The 21,113-nt window shown below is 45.4% G+C and overlaps 1 protein-coding gene across 14 annotated transcripts in view; it reads left to right on the plus strand.

Annotated features, from left to right (window-relative positions):
* The window catches only part of LOC126535675 (uncharacterized), a 364,982-nt gene that overhangs the window by 58,994 nt on the left and 284,875 nt on the right, over positions 1 to 21,113 (plus strand). For all 14 annotated transcript variants that reach the window (XR_011895591.1, XR_011895592.1, XR_011895593.1 and 11 more), the window contains exon 4: positions 13,219 to 13,443. Coding sequence is in view for 11 of the 14 variants with exons in the window: in XM_050182488.3 (XP_050038445.1) it covers positions 13,219 to 13,443 (225 nt within the window). In the remaining 3 variants the exon portion in view is untranslated. The remainder of the gene's footprint in view (positions 1 to 13,218; positions 13,444 to 21,113) is intronic.

Raw genomic sequence — 21,113 nt, forward strand, 5'->3', positions numbered from 1 at the left:
GTTTTGAATGCGCTGTCACCTGCCTCTGCATGACGGATGGATGCACGATGACTGAAAAGGCAACTAAGGTGCACGAAACTGCTGCAAGAACCAAAAAACTACATCAAAATGTAAAGAAAATGGGTCCCCACAGGCAAGGGACTACATTCCAGGCAGGTTTTAGGTGCTCAAAATAAAGATTTAAATGTTTACAACAAATGAAACTTCGAGCTCTGTTTTCTGAGCTTTAAATTTTTTTCCGTTTGCTTTCAGTCATCATAGTGCCATTTCACAACGAATGAAGATAAACCATTCTGTCTTTTGCACTGTCCTGAAACATTTATGAGTGCAGTAAAGCTGTCCATTTTCATCTGCACCTCATAAAAGAATTTATAATCGTCTTTTTGCAAAGGTCGTCAGTAAGACAATATGCACAGAAAAGTTAAAAAAGAAGCTTTTGTCCTTATTTTGGCATTTAAAAAATAAACCAGTTGCTTTATTGCACAGAATGGGCCTTTGTGAACACGCGGATGTGAAAGTCTTGGCGAACTTACACGTAATTAATTATTCAATTTGGGGAGGACCATTAGAAGCTGTCATTTGTTCTAACTCTAAAACTATAATAGATAGCACAAAACTAATTGCAGTTATATCAGCATAACACATCACACCTACATGCCAAATTTCGCCAATTTATTCCCACAAATAAAAAAGTTTTCATTGCCACGTCCCCCCTTAAATAACACGAGCTTGCAGTCTCTCCCAGCGAATCTTGGTCGCAGCCACTCCTTACCAGTCCGTCGTGACACTACGCAGTACTACCCAACACCACGACATGTTCCTTGGGAATACCCCATGCCATGACATGCTCCCGCGGAATCATAGCCGGCACCACGCGTACCTGCTCCATTTAGTTTCAATGGCGACCTACCCGTCTGCTACGCCTGCTGTTCCTGAGGACATATTGCGCGCTTTTGTCGCTGCCGCCCGCAGCAAGCGCAACGTTTTTTGGCGTACACAGCTTGTGTGCACACATACGTGTCCACACCATTTGGAGTCCATCCTCTGCGGCAAGAGTGGTCGTACCCTTGCCTGTCCTCGGAGTCCCCTGTTTCCGAGCGCAGCAGTACACCGCCGCCGACACGACTGCGCCGTTTGCCATCCCCGCGCAAGCGTCGGTCACCTTCCCCGCCACAGCTGGGAAATTAGCTCGTGCGGCCGATGGAGGCGCGGTTGTGTAATGGTCAGACTCTCCAATTCCTCCGTGTTATGCTAAAGAACACAAGGTATGTGTGTGTATAAGCGGTGTAAATACTACTGCTCTTGTCAATACGGGTGCCGCTGTTTCTGTTACCAGCCGTCGCTTCAAAAATCGCTTAGGACAGAAAGTTATGTTTGCGTGGGATCGCAAAGAAACTTTTCGTGGAGTTGCCGGTGAAATGTTGCGCCCTGTTAATGTTTATTCGGTTTTGGTTGCGATTGGAGGACAGAGCTTTAGAACCGAGTTCACTGTATTGGTCCACGCAACTCATGATGGTATTTTACGCACAGATTTTCTACGTGGATGCAGCACTACACTTCACTGTTGGGCTGGGAAGATATTACTAAGGGGCACGTTGCGAATTGCCATACTCGATGATTTGCAGACCGGTCGAGCCAACCTGTTTTCACTGTCTCAAGATGTGTTACTGCCTCATCGGACAGCCATGTTTATTCCCGTGAGTTCACGTGTCCAGATGGGATTATGCAGCGCTCTAGTCAAGCCAAGCCAGATCATAACACGATTATGCAGCGCTCTAGTCGAGCCAGATCATAACGCGATTAAGAAGAATGTGTTGGTCCCTCGATCTATTGTTGAAGCCATCGATGGGCGCGCTTTCCGGTGGACAGTAAGTGCTTCTATGGAGTCTGTTACTCTGCCAGTCAGACTTAAGGGACTTAAGGGGGGGAGCAGGGTGTCTACCAACTGGGAAAACCGGGAATTCTCAGGGAATTTGAATAGTCTGGAAATACTCAGGGAAAACTCGGCGAATTTGTGCTTCTATCAGGGAAAATTAGCTAATTTTATTGAAAGGGGACGAAAGTAGTGTTAATGCTGGCTACAGTAACAGAGGAATCGCAACGAATCGTCATTGACGCCGTGTGATCGACACAAGGTATTGCCAGAGTAGTTAATGACCCAGACGCCAGATTTTTCCAGACGTCCGATTTTTCGGACATGCCCGAGAATTCGAACGGCTTTGCTGCACCACCACGTACTCCATATAGTCAATGTATATTGCCCTCACTACAGGTCTGAAATGGCATTAATCAAAGCCACCGCCGCCGCCATTTTGATTGTCTCACCGCCTCGAACCGGCACTCTAGCACGCAGATCCGCTGGCAGCTGTAGACACCCCCGCGGCAACATTAGGCCTAACCGCTTCTACGTTCGCTACTAAGCTTCTTTCCGTGCGGTGCAGTGTTTTTCATTGACAGAATTCGCCGCTCTCGGCAATGGCACCGACTCTGCCTTTGTAATTGTCGCGATTGACTTCGAAGCTCGCAGAGCACAGCGTGTTGCATAATGCCAGTCTCCGAAAGTTAGCTTCGTCGCAGTACAGCAGAGTTATGCAGTGAAGCATAACAAGCGTCGGAAGGGGCAATTGTCAGTGGACACAGTATGTATTCCTTCATTATACACGCATGTACCCCCGTCTCGTGTCACCGTACGAGCACCGATATGCCTAATAATGTACTGGCAGGCCTTAAGAACTTTTTCGGATGTGCCTGTGGCAATTTGAGCCCTTAACTCTTTCGTTACTGCGAGAAAACGGTAGTTTTTTATAGGTCTCAGAAAAAAAATATTTGCCACTACAAATAATACACCAGCACACATTGAAGCATAGCATGTTGTGCATAATGAAATTCTCCTTCCAAAAACATACGTTGCCAAACAAAAATGTTTTTTTTACGTAGAACATAAAAATTCTAAAAGCGCCATTTGCATTCGTCAGACATGCATTCATTTTTTTCGGACTGCCCGATCGTTCTGATGTTATTGCAGCTGCTAGGAGTCTGAAAAATCACACGTTGACTGTACAACTGACCAAGAGGACACTTCAAATGATCCATAGGGTGAACGCGTAGCAGGAGGAGGATGAGAACAGAAAGGACCGACGCACTGAGGAATTAACGGGAAAGGAAGCGTGCTGCCACCTCTTTGAAGGAGCTTGAGCTCAAAAAACAAAGTGTTGGCTGACGCCGAGATGCAGGTGTCCCTCATCCAAACCAAAATAAACTGAGATGTTGTGTACGGGCTGAGAGTATGTCAGGAAAGTTGAGGTTGACTTCCCAGCTGATGAGAGAGAATCTTAGTTGTGACAAAGCTCAGGCGCCATACCGATGAGCTTGCTATCAGTTGATAGAAACAACTCATATTCAGAAATATTAACTTATGTATGCATCTCCTTTTCATTCTCATTTGAAGTTGTTCTACTGAATTTGGAATGTGTTTTACAATTTTTTTCGCTGTTCATTTTACTAACACCTTCTTTCTGTTTTCTTTTTAAATAAAATAGACATTACTCCTTACTATTCAAACTGCATTAAGTCATTTTTTTTTGTTTCAACATGCTTACTAGAGAGTGACAGCGTCGGGCAACATGGTGTCAGCTTGTCTTGACACAAAGGAAAGTTGTGGCTCGTTCAGGGAATATTGTGAAGGTACTCGGGGAAAACCTGGAAAACTCGGGGAATTTGGAAATGTCAACTTGCTAGACACCCTGGGGAGGCTACCCTGGAGACGGAACTTTTTTATTTTTTAAGATACCCGGATGAATCTTTCAGGGTACGTTCATACCACCGAACTATCCAGAACTGCAAAGTTTCACGAAGATGTGTGTATTAGTTCCATAGTTATTGAGGTCTAACTAGGTGGTTCATGTATATGCCTGAGGAAGAGCCTGGAGAAATGCCAGGACATCGTAGGAAGCTGAAATTCACTGTGATGATCCCTTGATAGATGTCCCAAGGGGCTAAAGAGCCATGTTCTTCAATTTCCCCCCAAAAAATTTTAAGACAACCTTGAATTTGATGTAGCCAGTAATGACCACATTCATCAAAAACTAATTGCTTATTATAATTTAACTGCACCAGCTTTCAAAAGAAGCCTGTTACCTCCTGGAGAAGTCATTCAGGAATAGAATAAAAACGTCGGATTTTCGACTAGCGACAGCCGACAGCATAGTTCCGCCGCTGAAAAGCGTCTACGCAGTCAGCACTTGCTGTGGAAGATCGGAAGTTCGATGCTCGTACAAGACGCATATTGCGCTCCCGCGCACTGAACATCTGCATTGTCTTGGGCTTTGCCGGCATCACGCGCAGCAAAGAACTAGCGAAAAAAAAAGAGAGAGCTGAGAAAATAACCTAGAAGACAGCACAAGGCAAGCTCATGTTGGGGCAGACCGAGCAAGGGGCAATGACGACGCGAGCACGGCGGGCGCGGCAGCAAAGGTAGCAGCCACCGCCGCCCGCGCAGCAGCCAATGGCAGGCACGCTTTAGCCCGCAGGATTTGAACGCGCTGCTCCGACCAATCAGCGCTCCGCATCGCATCGCGGGAAAACGCCAATAGCGCCTCAACCGCGCCAACGATAGCATTTTGCAAGGCGGCAAAACAGAGACAAAGAATTCACGGTCAAAACGACAACAAGATGGCGCGGGCAGGCCGCATGGGCCGGGACTGGCACACGCGCTAAGTTTGACTTCATTTCGGCATTTGCGCGTGTTTTGTGGACTGTGGTGGCTTCAAAAGTAGCATTTTTTTTTTGGTACTTTGTCATTGAATTGGGTTCTCATAATTACAGAACAGGTAGTTTGAGTCATACAACCGAAAAAATATGGTTTTTCAAAAATAGACTTTTTCACAGTTTTTCGGTTTTCGAGGGCTGCTTCCCTCCTTAAATTGGCAACATTTGGGGAGCAAGCCACACTTGATGTACGAACAGTTGCAGCCTCTTCAGACATCAGTCAACCATTACCCAACTATTCAGATCACTTGCGATGTGTGATAAATAAGTTGTAGTCTTCCGAGCAGGACGTACTCCAACAAGTGCTCGCCTGCTACACGTCAGTATTTGATTTTACTCAACGCGAGCGTTCTCGGATGTTGCCGGAATCCTGTATGCACCACCGCATCAACACAGGGTAAGCAACTCTGATACGTCAAAAACCCTATCGCGCATCTCCCACGGAAAGAAAAGTGATCGCCGAACAGGTCGGCAACATGCTGCAGAAAGGCGTTATTCAGGAGTCTTTCAGTCCTTGGGCAGCTCCTGTTGTACTAGTGAAAAAGAAAGACAACTCGTAGGGATTTTGTGTCTACTACCGCGGCTTGAATGCCGTCGCAAAGAAAGACGTGTATCCCTTAACCCAGATTGATGATGCTGTTGACTGCCTTCACTCTGCATTGCATTTTTCGTTGATTGACCTCCGGTCCGGGTACTGGCAGATACCGATGCACCCGTCTGACAAAGAAAAGACTGCTTTTGTTACGCCTGATGGACTATGAATTTAATGTCGTGCCGTTTGGCTTATGTGATGCCCCAGCAACCTTCGAACAATTTATGGACTCCATCCTCCGTGGTTTCAAATGGGAGATTTGTATGTTGTTATTTGAATGATGTGATTATTTTCGGCTGGCCTCATTTCACGAGCACAACCAGCGGCTCGGCGTTGTTTTGGACTGCATCCGACAGGCTGGCCTCATTTTAAACTCTAAGAAGTGTCCTTTCGGTGAGCGTCAAGCCCTTGTGCTAGGGTATCTCATTGACAAGGATGGTATACTGCCAGATCCCCAAAAGGTTTCTGCTGTTTGCAACTTTAAAAGCAGCCAAAGACAGTGAAAGACTTCAGAAGTTTCCTGAGCCTTTGTTGTTATTTTTGCAGCTTCATTAAAGATTATAGCCCAGCTTGCTTGTCCACGGACTGACCTTCTCCGCAAGGATACTCCCTACATAAGGTCTGTTCAGTGCAAGACTGCTTTCCATCAGCTGAAGTTTTTGCTCACCTCTGGGCCACTACTTTGCCATTTCGATCCAGAGGCATTCGCCGAACTACATACTGATGCAAGTGGTGCGGGCATTAGTGCTATGCTCGTCCAGTTTCATGATGGACGCCAACACGGCATTGCATACTCAAGTTGTACTTTGACAAAAGCAAAGAGCAATTTTACCGTCACGGAACTGCTGTTGTTTTCGCCATTCAGAAGTTCAGATTTTATACTATGGCCGCCATTTCGAGATTGTCACCGACCATCATTCTCTCTGCTGGCTCGTTGTACTGCGAGACCCAGTAGGGCGGTTGGCTCGGTGGACCTTGCATCTTCAAGAATTACTTTTCTGTTGTTTAAGAGGGGTCGGTGCCACACAGATGCCGGCTGCTTATCTCGTCTTCCCTCTCAGAGCGAGGGTACTGATGGTGATGATTTCGACAACTACTTAACTACAATTTCATCGTACTTTCCTGACTTTGCTGTCTTCAAGTACAAACAACAGCACGACCCTTCACTAAAGCCAATTATTGATGCAACCCACAGATCTGAACTAGGGTGGTTGCTTGGGCTAGGTGGTAATTCATGATAAAAAATAACGTACAGCGTGAAGGACAAGGACTGCGATGTACGACATACACAGCGCTGTACTTCCAGCAAACTTTATTGCATTGCCACATCATGTGTATATATACAAGAAAGGGCATGCGCAGAAAATATAAGACAGTCACATGGGGTGTTCTAACAGCAAGTTACTGAACTAAGAGCATGGTCACCTGAAAAAAATAAAAAATAAAGCATTACAATTTCTATCTGTTTAAATACGTGACTTCACCAGGTGTCAGCGCGATAGAGGGGGCGCTAACGCAATTGGCCACAATTAGTACATGACCAGGGTAGTTGGAGAAGTATGGGAGAGGCCTTTGCCCTGCAGTGGGCATAGCCAGGCTGATGATGATGAATGCAATTACTACCAAGTTTTGTGATGAGTTTTCACTGCCATTCACCTCGATGTACGTTCCGCCGCCACCAAGCTCGATGAGTTAAGCACATTCTTTAATGAATTCAACTCCATGTTCGATGTGATAATGTTGACTGAAACGTGGTATCACGAAGGAAGCGACATGTTAAATATGATTGAATACAATCATTATTTTATCAATCGAAGTGGTCGCCGTGGTGGCGGAGTGGCAATGCACGTAAAAAAACACATGCTCTGCGACATAATCCCGGAATTTACGTGCATTACTGCCGACTATGAAGTGCTTTGCATAAAGAGCAATAATAACATGTACGTGGCGTTTTACCGCCCACCGTCTGGTGATACGAGTGTATTCCTGGAATTTATTGAGGAGATGTTAAAATACTCAACAATTCACCAGTATAACACTCTAATGGTGGCGACTTTAACATAAACCTTCTCAAGGATAATTTGACCTCCCGGGAATTCCTTAACAAACTTTACGCTTGTGGCTACAATAACGTCATTACTACGTCAACACGCGTAACGACAACTTGCCAGTCCATACTAGACTTGTTTATCGTCAGCACAGACACTGATGTAAGCGCAGCTGGCACGGTATGCGCCGGCGTAAGTGACCACTGTCCTGTCTTTATTGCTTTTCCTAAAACTACTGAAAATGAAATAACTTGCCAGGATATCGTTAAACATAGATGTATGTCTAGCAGAAATATGACTTCATTCCGCATGCGTACGCTGAGGGAAGATTGGTCTTCTGTTTACGATAAGCTAGACCCAAATGAGAGCTATCGTGAATTTTTCTCTATATTCACTAGTCATTACAACACATCTTTTCCTTACGTAAGCACCAAAGCTAACAGAAGAAGAAGAAAACCTTGGGTAGGGCACGAGCATATCAATATGATCAAGAAAAAAGGTCGCCTTTTTAAGAAGTTTTTTGCGCACACGCGATATTAAGGAATTTGAGGCCTTTAAAACTTACAGAAACAAACTAACTGCCGCGTTGAAAAAGACAAAGGCCTCCTACTATAACCACATGTTTTCTGACATCTGTCGACGGCGCCCAAACCAAGTTTGGAAAGCCATCAATCAGGCACTGAACCGCAAAGCGGGTAAGAATACATTAACGGAAATAACCATTAATGGGAACAAACTTTCCGGTGTGCATCTAGCCGAGCACTTCAGTGAGCACTTTGCTAATGCGGTGCAACCACTGGGAAGCATTGCTCATACTAACATTAATTACCATAATACTGACACAATTTTTCTCGCACCTACAGATGAAGCAGAACTAGTATGCACATTTCTTGCTCTAAAAAACAGTAAAGCTGTCGATGTCGATGGATTTCAGGTAGAGGCGATTAAGCACGTAATTGACCTCCATGCATTGTTATGAGCCCTGAATTTTGTTATATCTATCCTAAAATTGGCAGTCGCCAGATAATCGGAGCTTGATTGGTCTACATGCACGCACCTGACCCTAATGATCCCAATAGCAATCCTTTTAGTGGTAGTGTTTCTTAGCTAAGCTTAGAGGAGAGTGAATGACTCCAACACATCGTTTCCTTCTGAATATGCTTACTTTCTGCTTGCCAAAGGAAGATTTTCAAGCAAAAACAGCAGCTGACAGTGAATGATTACGGTGTTTATACCCAATTCTAGTTAATGCATTCAGAACAACCTACCGTCAGAGCTCGCCTATCCAGCGTGATACAATCGCCATCACACGATGACTACAGAATTAGTTCTTAGTAGCATGAGCATAACATGCTGATAACATGCCACTGAGTCTGATTACGAAAGCACATTCAAACAAAAAGTTCCATTAAGTGTTGAGCTAGGGGCAACAAGCTACAGCATGCGTTTTTAGCATTCTGGAGAATGGCATGCGTTGCAGGATGATCTAGCCAAGTGGTTAAGCTAGGTGTGCCCCACCATCTCGTTTGCGATTGTTGTGAAGTTATGTGATAAATGCACAATAGACTATGTGAGGACATGTTAGGCTACATGACAGCAACAGAGTGCTGTCTGAAGGTCATGACAATGTACCTTAGGTGTAAGTAAATTTCGGTTTTAAGGGAAAAGTTTGCTGGTTTGATTATTTTCTTATTGCTAGATTAGAAGACATGCTACATTTCTCATGCTAAAAAATGGGCACACGTTGGATTTCTACTTTGTTTGAATGTCTTCAATACCAGGGCGTGTTAGAATACTTCCAAATGAACTGGCAATGTGTTGCTGCATTTATTACTGGCTCTTCTGTAATTCCACCCTCTAGCTAATGCAACCAATTTCACCGATCTCGTTCTAGATCAAATTAATGGGAGTTGACTGTAGTAGCAAACGGTGAATTGGTATTGCAGTGTGAACGAATTCCTGTGGTTTTCCCAACAGGTCCAGACATCGCACAACTATAAAAAGTGACCACCTCAATCAGATCCTGCTGCATTCCTCACCTCTTAGGTGTACTATTATATTTTGAGGCATATTCACACATCACGACATACCGCAGTAGCACAATGGCTATGGCATTGCTCTGCTCAGCTCGAGGATGGGAGGTCGATCCTGGCTGGGTAGGTCGCACTTTGATGGGCGTAAAATGCAAAAACCGGATGACAACAGGTCAACAGACTACTGCTGTAACAGTGCGGGACACAAAAACAAATATGGTGGCCGTCAGAGCAAACCGAATGCAGTGAACGCGATTTTTTTTCTTCTCATGAGTACATCATGCGCATTGAAACAGTTTCTCCTGTATAAGTAATGAATAATATTGTTAATATCGGCAAGTTTGCGACAATAACGTAGCCATGTCCACTTTGAGGGGACCGAAACAGAGATGGGCGCGGGTACTTGCCCTGCCAGTGACATAGAAACACATGGCGGGCATGCTGCGGAAACTGTGGCATTTGTCTTCACTACTGTTGTAATATGGCGTGTTTCCACTAAGGGTGGGCAAATATCTTAGCTGTGTTACAAGTGTCGGCGTATGAATAGGGTACCCTTCTAATGTATCAGTGTAAATGTGGCCACTATAGCTGCCGCTCGCGATTTGTTGCGTGCCCACGAGTGCAGGCGAGAAGAATCGAAAGGCGCCTTTTTTGTTGTTGTTGGCCAAAGCCATTATAAAGCCTACAAGTAATAAAGCCAACTCAAGTTTGGTTGTAGCACTTTTTTTATTCATGGAAGTGCGGAAAGTGATGAAAGGAATAAAATGGGGCATCTGCTTAAGTCTTGGGTGCGTGCAGACCACTTGGTATGTCCTCAAGAGTCGTTTGCGTAACATTTGACAGCATTTGACAGATCGTCAGTGCAATCATCATTAGCTAGACTTGCACACGACATATCATGCGACAAGTTCGGGTGCGATATCGGTGCGACAAGTTCGGGGTGTGATCATTACACGGGAAAGAAAAAAATATAATTTTGACGACAAAATTCAGGGGTCTGATCATTACGTGAGTGCGACCATTATGCGAGTAAATACGGTAATTGCTATTACAATAATTGTTATGTAATTATAGAGACGTACGATTGTAAGGGCATAGCTACTGATCACACTTTTCTCGTGGTTGCTTAATGGTATTGCGACAAGTGCATTAAGGCGCCTTTTATTACACCTAGGCAGCCCCAACATAGAAAAAAGTTCAAGAACAGGATGGGGAAGTGGTCATGGATGCACAAGTTGTACAATGCAGATACTATTCAACCTACACCTACGAGGACAATTAATATATAGTATCGTTTCTGTTGAAATGCAGCTTTTTATTGAAATGCAAAATTAACTGTGATTTGGGATTAAGGTTGCGCTTCATATTTTTATATAATAACAATAAAATGGAACATTAAATTGAAAAGAAAATACTTGCATCTTTGTATAATACATATTGAATGCAATGTTTCAGGAAATACTAACTTATACAGAGCTTCCTCTTTGCACCAGAGGAGAAAGTTACTGCTCCAAAACTTTTTCTTGCTCCAAACTGCAATTTTTTCTGCTCCAACAGACCAAGTGCCACTTCCATCATTGGAAACGGCAAAACACACTGTTTGTTCATGCAGCAATATTTTCCTTGATTCTAACACACCATGAAATCGAATACACGCCTACTTTTTACTGGTGCAAAGCAGAAAACTATATTTGCACTCAGGCACAAGTGAGAGCACTTATGAAGGGAATCCCACATTTTAATCCATGTTAGTTTAGGCTGGGGAAGAGAAAGCATGAAGACCTTATGAGCAATAGTTAAATAAGACAGAATACACCACCGAGTGTAAATGTTTACTTATTCTGCGGATTTTCCCTTCCGCATCTGAGCAAACGCGAAACCATCGCACGTTGAAGCTGCTTCGATTCAGCGTCTGTTCTGAGCAACCAAAAGCACTGTCAAGTGCTGCCGGACTACTTGGCGCGGTAATACATGTGCAGCAGCCATGCAACCGTAGCTTTCCCGTCATAGCAACACAAAGTTGTCCGGGAGTATAACATATGACATTAGAGCTCCATAATACAGTAGGAATCAAACGCTTAGGGCACTGGATAATGGAGAAAACACGATACAAGGAAGTGCTCCTTTGTCGAGTAAGAATAGGTCATACCTTCTGCACTCACTCTTACCTACTAATAGGAAGTGATCCTCTGTCATGTCGAAAGTGTGGTGACGACAGCCTTACACTTCTCCATGTCCTCGTCCAGCACAGGGAAATACAAACTGAGTGTAATAAGTATTTTCATTCTGCATATCATCAGCGTATTCCACTTCATCCAGCATTTTTTCTTAGTGCTTTCTAACCTGGAAACAGTTTTTACTTTTTAGGTGAAGTTAACATCTTGCAAATCATTTGACAGGGTCATGTTTAGCACAACCTCGCCTTTGAGGCTGTAGCTGCACTGATATTTACAGCACATGCCTCTCAGCTCGTGCTTTGCTTCAAGAGCACTGTGAAGGCAGCATTATGCGTCCTATTATGCCACTTCTTCATACCAAAACTTTTATGCCCTTTTTTATTGTTAGTTATTGTCATTATTTTGATGCATATATATATTATGCAGTTTACAGCACCCATATTTTAGGCCTCCTTACAGCCACATCGCATCTACGTTTTCAACTCCGTTTGATCATTTTATACATAATTACACAATTCATTACCATATGTAATGGCATTCTTTGGCCATAGCTGGCCCTTGTGCCATTATACACCATACAACATCACAAGTCAAACGCGAGCCCTGTACTTCAGAAAGAGAAATATTGTATGCCTTCGACTCATGTGAAGATGATACCAGCAAACAGAATAGAAATTTATTTTCTACTTAGCATCCATAAAAAGTCAGTATTAGTTTGATGACAGGGCATGTAGAATGTCCTCAGTCATCGCTACTGCCACTGTTAAAATCTCCACTGGGATCACCATTGGCGCTGGGCCCTTGTGTGCTGACCAGTCAAGTTTGAATTTTCGGGAGAAGGCTATTTCCAGGATCAAAATGACAGTAGTTTGGTCCCATAGAAATGTATAGACATTGGCCAAGACCTGAACATCGAATAAATGGAAGTCTACTGCATAAGCATTACTGTATTTCCAAAAATACAATTGAGTTTTTTTTTCCAGCTTCAGGGCGCACTTCCCCTTAGATTAAGTTTTATGGCATGACTATAACAAAGTTTTAAAAGAAAATATCTGCCACTTCAAACTGGAGTGAGCTAATCCACTAGGCACCACTGCGTTATGACCCACGCAATCAAACATGTCATTACCATGTTCAATTGTGCTGCGGGCCTTTATGAACTACCGTTTGTCCAATAGTTTTGGTCGTATGGAGGACGATGACATCCTTGCAGAGTGTGACAAATGACATCAACAGTAATGACTAAATTGTGCATACACTTTTTCTTTCACTGTATTTTGCAATGGCAGTCCCCAACAGTTACAATCGAAGAAGTTACGATCAAACAAAGAAATTGTGACTACGGTACTTGTATTTTTCTTTTACCGAGAGACTGAAAGTCCCCCCTTTGCATTACATTCACGATCCTTTTATTTATGTGCAAAAGCAGTAGTTGCAGCATAGCGCTTTGTTGTCTCTGTTCTTGCCTTATCCCATTCCCAGCATGTACCAGCTAGTCTGTGTCAAGTCTTGGGAAGTATAGACCACCAGTTGTATTCATGTTGTTTGCTCCCTAATTCATGCCTCTCAACCTTGGCACCTGTGCTTGCATGCAATGGCAGGTGGTGCTGATTCCCAAGGAGGATGATGAGCTGACTTGTGACGCTGTCCCACGCTCTTCACCCATCATTCCCCCGGTGCGCAACAGGCGCCCACAGAAGCCGATTCTGGTACACAAGCCACCACCAGAACCAGAAGAGCTGGCCGCACAGCCTGTTGCACCGGTGGTGCTGGAGCCATCACCCAAGCCTGTGCGTCGCAACTCCTTTAAGGACATCGTTCCCAAGGTGCCATTCTTGTCTACGGTTAAGTTTGTCCATTTGCTCGACACGGTTGCTGCTAAGGGTTGGCTGTTGCCTAAGTCTTACTCAATCAGCGCGTTTGCCAACATTGTCAAGCACAGTGTTGATGAAGCAGGTCAAATGCATGCAACAATAGGCAAACAGTTGTGTGTAGGGTAGCTGGTTCTTAGACATTGAAGCCAAGTTGCGATCCATGGTTTCATGAAACAAAGACGAAGTAAAAACAGACTCACAAGATCATGCGCTAACAACTGTTTACTCACATCCAAAAGGCAAGGTATATACAGTCAAATGTTGATATAATAAAGTTGTACTTGCAGCGTAAAACTTAACAAATTCTCAGAGCATTCCTGGTGGGTAGTATCTTGTCAGTAAGCACTTACATCAAAATCGCAAGGTCAGGCCATGGGTGGTTATGAGTGCGAGTGCATGCAGTGCAGTGTGGATCACACCGAGAGGAATGCTTTGACGTGGCTCACGGCATTCGAGATTAGCATGTTGTGTTGCGCGGCGTTGTAAATGTTAGATGCCATGGCTGACTGCACTTATTGTATTTACTAGAATCTAGGCTGACCCCCTAAAGTCCGAAGCCAAAAAAAAAAAAAAAATATTACCTCAAATGTAGGCCGAACAAAAAAAGTGAGGACAGCGTTCTTAAAATGCAAACAGCATTTATTGAATGTGAACGTGCAGAGCTCATTCAACATCGTCGTCGCTGTGTTCCTTGTCACTGTCACCTTCAAACAGTGCACTATCTTCAGTATCGTCAAGCACATGAGATATGCTGCACTTTTTAAAGGCGCTCACGATCAAAGTACCTGGGATGTCGTCCCACGCTGCAGCTACCCAGCCTGCCAGCGGGGATAGCAATGCACGTTTGATGTGGCCCGTTGCCGTTAGCATGTGGTCTTCGTCAGTCATCCAGTCCGTGTAATATTTCCGCAGACGATCCTTGAAAGGTTTGTTGATGCAGACGTCAAGTGGCTGCAACTGGCCTGTCATGCCGCCCGGTATGACAGCGAGGTCCGTGCTCGCTTGGGTGAGCGCAGCCTTCACGTTGTCGGTCAAGTGCCCGTGGTAAGAGTCGACGACAAGGAGCGAGTTCTTTGTCAAAAGGGTTCTTGGATGCCGTCGCCACACAATCTTAACCCACTCCTCCACCATCGCACCCGTCATCTACCCGTTCTCATTTGCCTGCACAATGACATTTCATGGGAAAGTTTCGCGAGCAGGCAGTGTCTTCCTTTTAAATATCATCGAAGGAGGGAGTTGTCCATCAGCTTGTCCATGTCCATCAGCTGTGCAGCACAGCATCAGAGTTGCGCGCTGCTTCTCGTAGCCCACAGAGTGCACCTTAACCTCCTTGGCACCCTTTTCATTCACGGTGCACGCCACTGGCATATCAAAATACACAGCCGTCTGGTCGGCGTTGCCGATTTGCCCACAGTTGTAGCCTGCCACTTCTCTCTTTCGCAGCATGTAGCGCTGAAAAGCTATCGGCTTTTCTTCGAAATCTCTTGGCAGCTTCTGGGTGATTGAAATGCGACATCGGAGGCTGAAGCCGAAGCGCTTCATGAATTTATGAAGTCGGCCCCGGCTGGCTTTGAAATCCTTTGGCATTAGGCCTCGCTCCCTTGAAAGTTCCCTAGCTTTCGCTTGGAGCACTTCTGTTGTCACTGGAAGTGCAGCTACTCTCTGCATCCGAACAAAGTCCACCAAAACTGTCTCAACTTTGTGGTGACGACCTTTCTTTGGTCCGCTAAATGCCATCCTCGTTGTGGCACACGCAAAACGCTGCTGTTGTTGTCCCCTCCAACGACGGACGTTTTTCTCGTCGACGCTTAAGTCCCGCCCGGCTTGAAGATTCGATGATGCCTCTGCGACTATCACAACTTTTCGCTTGAAAGCGGCACTGTAGTGGCATCTCTTGCTTGGTGCCATCGCGATAACACCACGCCGCACCCCGATACGGCCGACACGACACAGGTCAAAATGGCGACCTAGCTTGTGTACGGTTGGCTACTGGCACGGCTAGTAGCGGCTGCGGTACTGACTTTTCTAGGTGGCGCTAGCTATGCACCATATTTAGCAGTTTCAATGAAAACTGGTGCGTTTTTCTAAATCCTCGAATATAAGCCGACCCTAGAGTTTGGAATACGATTGCAGTCGAACCCGACTATATCGAACCCGTTTACATCGAATTATTCTATATATCGAACAATTTCTGGTCACGGTATAGTTACAATGAATATATATAGCAAAAATTACGCTTACATCGAACAAATATTGCAGTGACTCCCGATATATCGAACGTCAAGCGGCGGAAAAGTGCCCCCAGAAGTTGGCTTTCCCTCGCGGTAGCGGGGAAACCTGGCGGCGCGGCTCCATCCAACCGCTCTCCCTACCGTGACCGCGCTGCCTCGGGCTGTTCGGTCGAGCCGTCGACACTCCCCGTGTCGCGCATAGTGGAGTCTATTAGGCCACATCCTCCCTCTTTTTCTATCATCTTTCACTTGCCACTCCTCTCCCCTGACGACGCTTCGCCGTGCTCCCACACGGGTTGCAGAATCAAGCGTCCTTCCTTTCTTTAGATCACTATCTAGCGACACTCCCCAGCAAAAGATGATCCTGGCCCGCCTACAGCGCTTGCTCAGACAGCCAATCAGAAGCTCTTGTGCTCTCTTCGTGCAAGATTGCGAAAGTGCGAGTTGTCTGGCTGCTTCTCTGGTTTATCGTGTTTGCGCCTTGTGGGCCTTCTCCCGCAGTGTTGCCGTGATGAAGCGGCAGAATTCGCCTTTCGTCGTGAAGCTCGAAATCAATCGCGTTGAACGCGATGAGAAGTTGGATGTCCCCGCAGTGTGCAAGATTCCGAGGAGCACTCTCGGCACGATTAGGGCTAAAGTGGCCAGACTCGCAACCCGGTGCCCATGGCGCCCGACGCATACGTACGGCCGTGTATGAGGGGCTCATCATACGTGCCGGTTTCCGCGTGCTCGGTGAGGACTGTAAATTCTGATGAATGCGACGAAGCCGTTGCCGGTGTTGCTGAAGTTTGGAGCGAGCTGTCAAAATTTCCGGGACATTCGAATCAACGGTGGACGAGTTTGTGAGTGCAGATGATGGTGTCGCGACCACGGTAGAGCCCGGAAACGAAGACTACATCGCCGACATCGTACCGAGCACAAATGACAGTAGCCACATTGAGGAAAGCAACTACGGTCCTTTGCCCATATCCTCCGAAGTGATTGGTGCACTCGCATTAGTCCGGCGCTTCTGCGCGAATGCGGAAGGTTGCGGACTCAGATGCTCGGACTCCTTAGACAACGTGGGGAAATGCGTGCGTCGCAGGCAGCGAAATTGCCCAAGCAGAAGAAAATGCAGGACTAATTTATGCCAAACTAAGCTAGTTTCGTTAACAAAGCGATTTTATAAATGGTATGTGCTTTTATGACATCCAATTATTTAGCAGGCTTATATCGAATTATGCTCTATATCGAACTGATAGGCGTTTTTTTGCGAGTTCGATATAGCCGGGTTTGACTGTATTTGATAAAAACTATTGGCCTAGATTCTAATAAATATGGTATTGCCCACAGCTGGTGGCCACAAATCAAAAACAAAAGTGTGAGAACATACAGATATTCCTCCTGAAAAAAAAAAAAAAAGCGAATCATTGATGGTGATAGCAAAGAGACAACTACGCTAAGTAAAATTCATGGTTTTATCGGTGTCATGCACACTCAGCAAACATTAACAGATCTCACTTGGTGACTGTGAGCTCGCTATTCAATGCGAGTGAACGCTTCTTCCGTCAAGATATTTCTTCCATCAACTGTCGATAACCCCCCCCCCAAACTACCGCGTAGATGTAGTCGCCCGGCTTTTCGAGCTGGACGACTCTCGGAGGTCGGGCGACTCAACACAAGCAACAGTGCCATCGCCTTCAATGCTCCACACAGGCAAAGAAAAATGCCAAATCTTGCCATTTTGCAAGTGGCTTGCGGTTCATGTGTTCAACGGGGAAGTACGGGAGCTGCACGGCTGCATTCAAACTGCAAGCTGTGCACTATGCACTCGAGCATGGGAACCGTGCTGTGCAAGCAGACATTTCAGTATCAGAAACCAGCATTTGCTACTAACGAGGTCAGCAGGAAAAACTTTAGGCCACTAACAAGTCAGGACTGGCCTTCCGCGATGCAAAGTCCGGAAAGTATCCGCAAGTGGAGGAGCAACTCGTTCAGCACATACCGGACCTTCGACAGGACAGTTGTGCCGTGTTCCACAACATAGTGCAGTCTGAGGTGCGCGGAATTGCCCAAGTGCAGGGTTTCGAAGCAAAATATTTCAAGGCAAGCTCCGGATGGGCAATGTGCTTTATGCGATGCCATGGACTCGCCCTGAGAAGGCGCACAACGTTGTGCCAGTGCTTGCCCTCAGTATACGAGGACAAGGTACTGGAGTTTCACCCTTTTGTTATACGGCTCCGGCAGCAAAAGAACTTCATTTTGTCCCAGATTTGGAATGCAGATCAGACCTCCCCCTGTTTCAACATGCCGAGAAACATGAATGTAGAGGAGAAAGGTGCATGAAGTGTGCTTATTAGAGCATCTGGCACGGAAAAAGAACGACGTACTGTGATGTTGGCAGTGACTGCTAATGGGAGCATCATCATCATCATTATCATCAGCCTGGTTACGCCCACTGCAGGGCAAAGGCCTCTCCCATACTTCTCCAACAACCCCGGTCATGTACTAATTGTGGCCATGTTGTCCCTGCAAACTTCTTAATCTCATCCGCCCACCTAACTTTCTGCCGCCCTCTGCTACGCTTTCCTTCCCTTGGAATCCATTCCGTAACTCTCAATGACCATCGGTTATCTTCCCGCCTCATTACGTGTCCTGCCCATGCCCATTTCTTTTTTTTGATTTCAACTAAGATATCATTAACTCGCGTTTGTTCCCTCACCCAATCTGCTCTTTTCTTATCCCTTAACGTTACACCTATCACATAGCTCGTTGCGTCGTCCTCAATTTAAGTAGAACCCTTTTCGTAAGCCTCCAGGTTACGTACGTGAGTACTGGTTACGTACGTGGCCCCGTACGTGAGTACTGGTAAGACACAGCTGTTATAAACTTTCCTCTTCAGGGATAATGGCAACCTGCTGTTCATGATCTGAGAATGCCTGCCAAACGCACCTCAGCCCATTCTTATTCTTCTGATTATTTCAGTCTCATGATGCGGATCCGCAGTCACTACCTGTCCTAAGTAGATGTATTCCCTTACCGCTTCCAGTGCCTCACTACCTATTGTAAACTGCTGTTCCCTTCCGAGACTGTTAAACATTACTTTAGTTTTCTGCAGATTAATTTTTAGACCCACCCTTCGGCTTTGCTTCTCCAGGTCAGTGAGCATGCATTGCAGTTGGTCCCCTGAGTTACTAAGCAAGGCAATATCATCAGCGAATCGCAAGTTACTAAGGTATTCTCCATTAACTCTTATCCCCAATTCTTCCCAATCCAGGTCTCTGAATACCTCCTGTAAACACGCTGTGAATAGCATCGGAGAGATCGTATCTCCCTGCCTGACGCCTTTCTTTATTGGGATTTTGTTGCTTTCTTTATGGAGGACTACGGTGGCTGTGGAGCCGCTATAGATATCTTTCAGTATTTTTACATACGGCTCGTCTACACCCTGATTCCGCAATGCCTCCATGACTGCTGAGGTTTTGACTGAATCAAACGCTTTCTCGTAATCAATGAAAGCTATATATAAAGGTTGGTTATATTCCGCACATTTTTCTATCACCTGATTGATCAGTACGTCGGCAAACCGCAATTATTTTCTGGCCACTAGATCCCATGTAAACAAGAAAATGCGCGAGGCGTGAGAGCAATTGAGAACGGTATATAGCTGCCTGCCGCGGCACCTTAACCGCAATACTCGCCAGTCTTGCGTTAAAATGCCAGCGCACACTCAGTTTCTCATTTCGGTACCAGCAGATCTTTTCTGCGGTTGTCACATGCAGCATTCACAGCTATCACCGTCAATCCTATTGCAATAAGCATCTTTGCCTATTTGTTTCACAATGCATGGTGCATAGTGCCATTCGTAGCATTTAGTAAGCGATAATCCAAACACGCCACCATTCCCTGCTGCAGGCGGTGCGATGTGGACATCATGTTTTGCTTTGCAGGCGTCTGGCCTCGGCCACCGACTCGATTTCGATTTAGTTTCCCATTGCCCACTTAAAACGCCACGCAATAGGAAAACAACAAAACCTGTCTCGGGCTGCAGGGGCTCGTTGGCGTCTTGTGCAGCAGTGATCCATGGGACGCTTCTCATTATGTAGCTGTCAACTGTAGTTGAGTTTGTCAAAGTTTTTTGGTTACTTCGGATCGAATGTTTTCCCATTTAGTAGTTTTTTGTTTCTCATATCTTTTTTTTCCAAAGTCTGTCAACGAGTTTCTACTTTATATATAGTCTAACCAGACTATATCGAACCCATTTACATCAAATTACTCTATATATCGAACAACTTCTGAAAGCTGTATAGTCATAGACATTCAACAAGAGCGGACACTCCTATATAGCCCAGTGGCCGAATTGACTGTAGCATACCAAGCGGGAGGAATTAACTCCTTCCGGTTTCGATTTTGGGCATGTGCAACGCCGGCTGCGCCACTTTTTTTTTTATTGTTATGCTGCCCAGTCGTGCGCAGTGTCAACTGTTAACTCAATCGCGCTTAGTTTTAACTAAATGATTCCGCACATGAGTACAGAATCGTTTATTTAGTTAAAATGACTACGAACAATGTTTTCAAGCCTCCTCGAATCAGTGCTGTGTGCAATTTCATAAAGCAGATGCAAGACACCTTGTAAATGAGTAAATGTTTTTCGCTCTAAATAAATGCTCGTTCGGGGTTTTTTGTGTGTTCATCCGACATTGTCGCACCAGGTAAGCAGTAGTAGTTCCCGTACGAAGCTCCACCGGATGGCATCAGCTAAACAAAGTGAATTACAAGCATGTGTCGTGTTGGTATTTAGACCTTATAGGAATACTTGTGTGTAAAGGGGAAACGTGCGAAAGTGGTGAATGGGTGACATTACGAACAAAAGCAACTAGCTTTGACATACATGGCAGTAGTACGCTACATACAGAGGTGGCCACAACACAGGCTCTCAGCCAGTCCATGCTAGACACTCGCAGAATCTCTTCTACTAGCCCTCACGAGAAATGTGTGGGTACAAAGCCTGTTTTCAGTCGTTCAGAGGACAGCATTTTCGAGTTCTTGGTTTTTAAGCTCCTCGGCGTTACCTTTTGCGCATTCTGATGGCGCACACAACACACTCCATTGTAATCACTCTTGGCAATCGCTCGTCGCGTACCACTTCTTGTGCTTGGTGAAAAAACAGTCTGCGGATAGCGTGCAGTGCTGAGAACATCTCAGCCTAATTTTGCAGTTCTGTGCGGCAGGTGGAGCTCACAAGTGGAGTGCGAAGTCACCTTTTTCTCTAATGCTCTGTTTTCAACAGCAGCTTCTCTCACTCTTTTCTGGGTGCTTTATTTTGTAATATAACGAATTCTCATATGCAGATGCTATTGGCTAATATCTGACATCAATCAAGGAGGGTGTTTGGATCAGTTTGCTTCTTCC

The sequence above is a fragment of the Dermacentor andersoni genome, chromosome 7, assembly GCF_023375885.2.
Source record: "Dermacentor andersoni chromosome 7, qqDerAnde1_hic_scaffold, whole genome shotgun sequence".
Lineage (NCBI taxonomy): Eukaryota > Metazoa > Arthropoda > Arachnida > Ixodida > Ixodidae > Dermacentor > Dermacentor andersoni.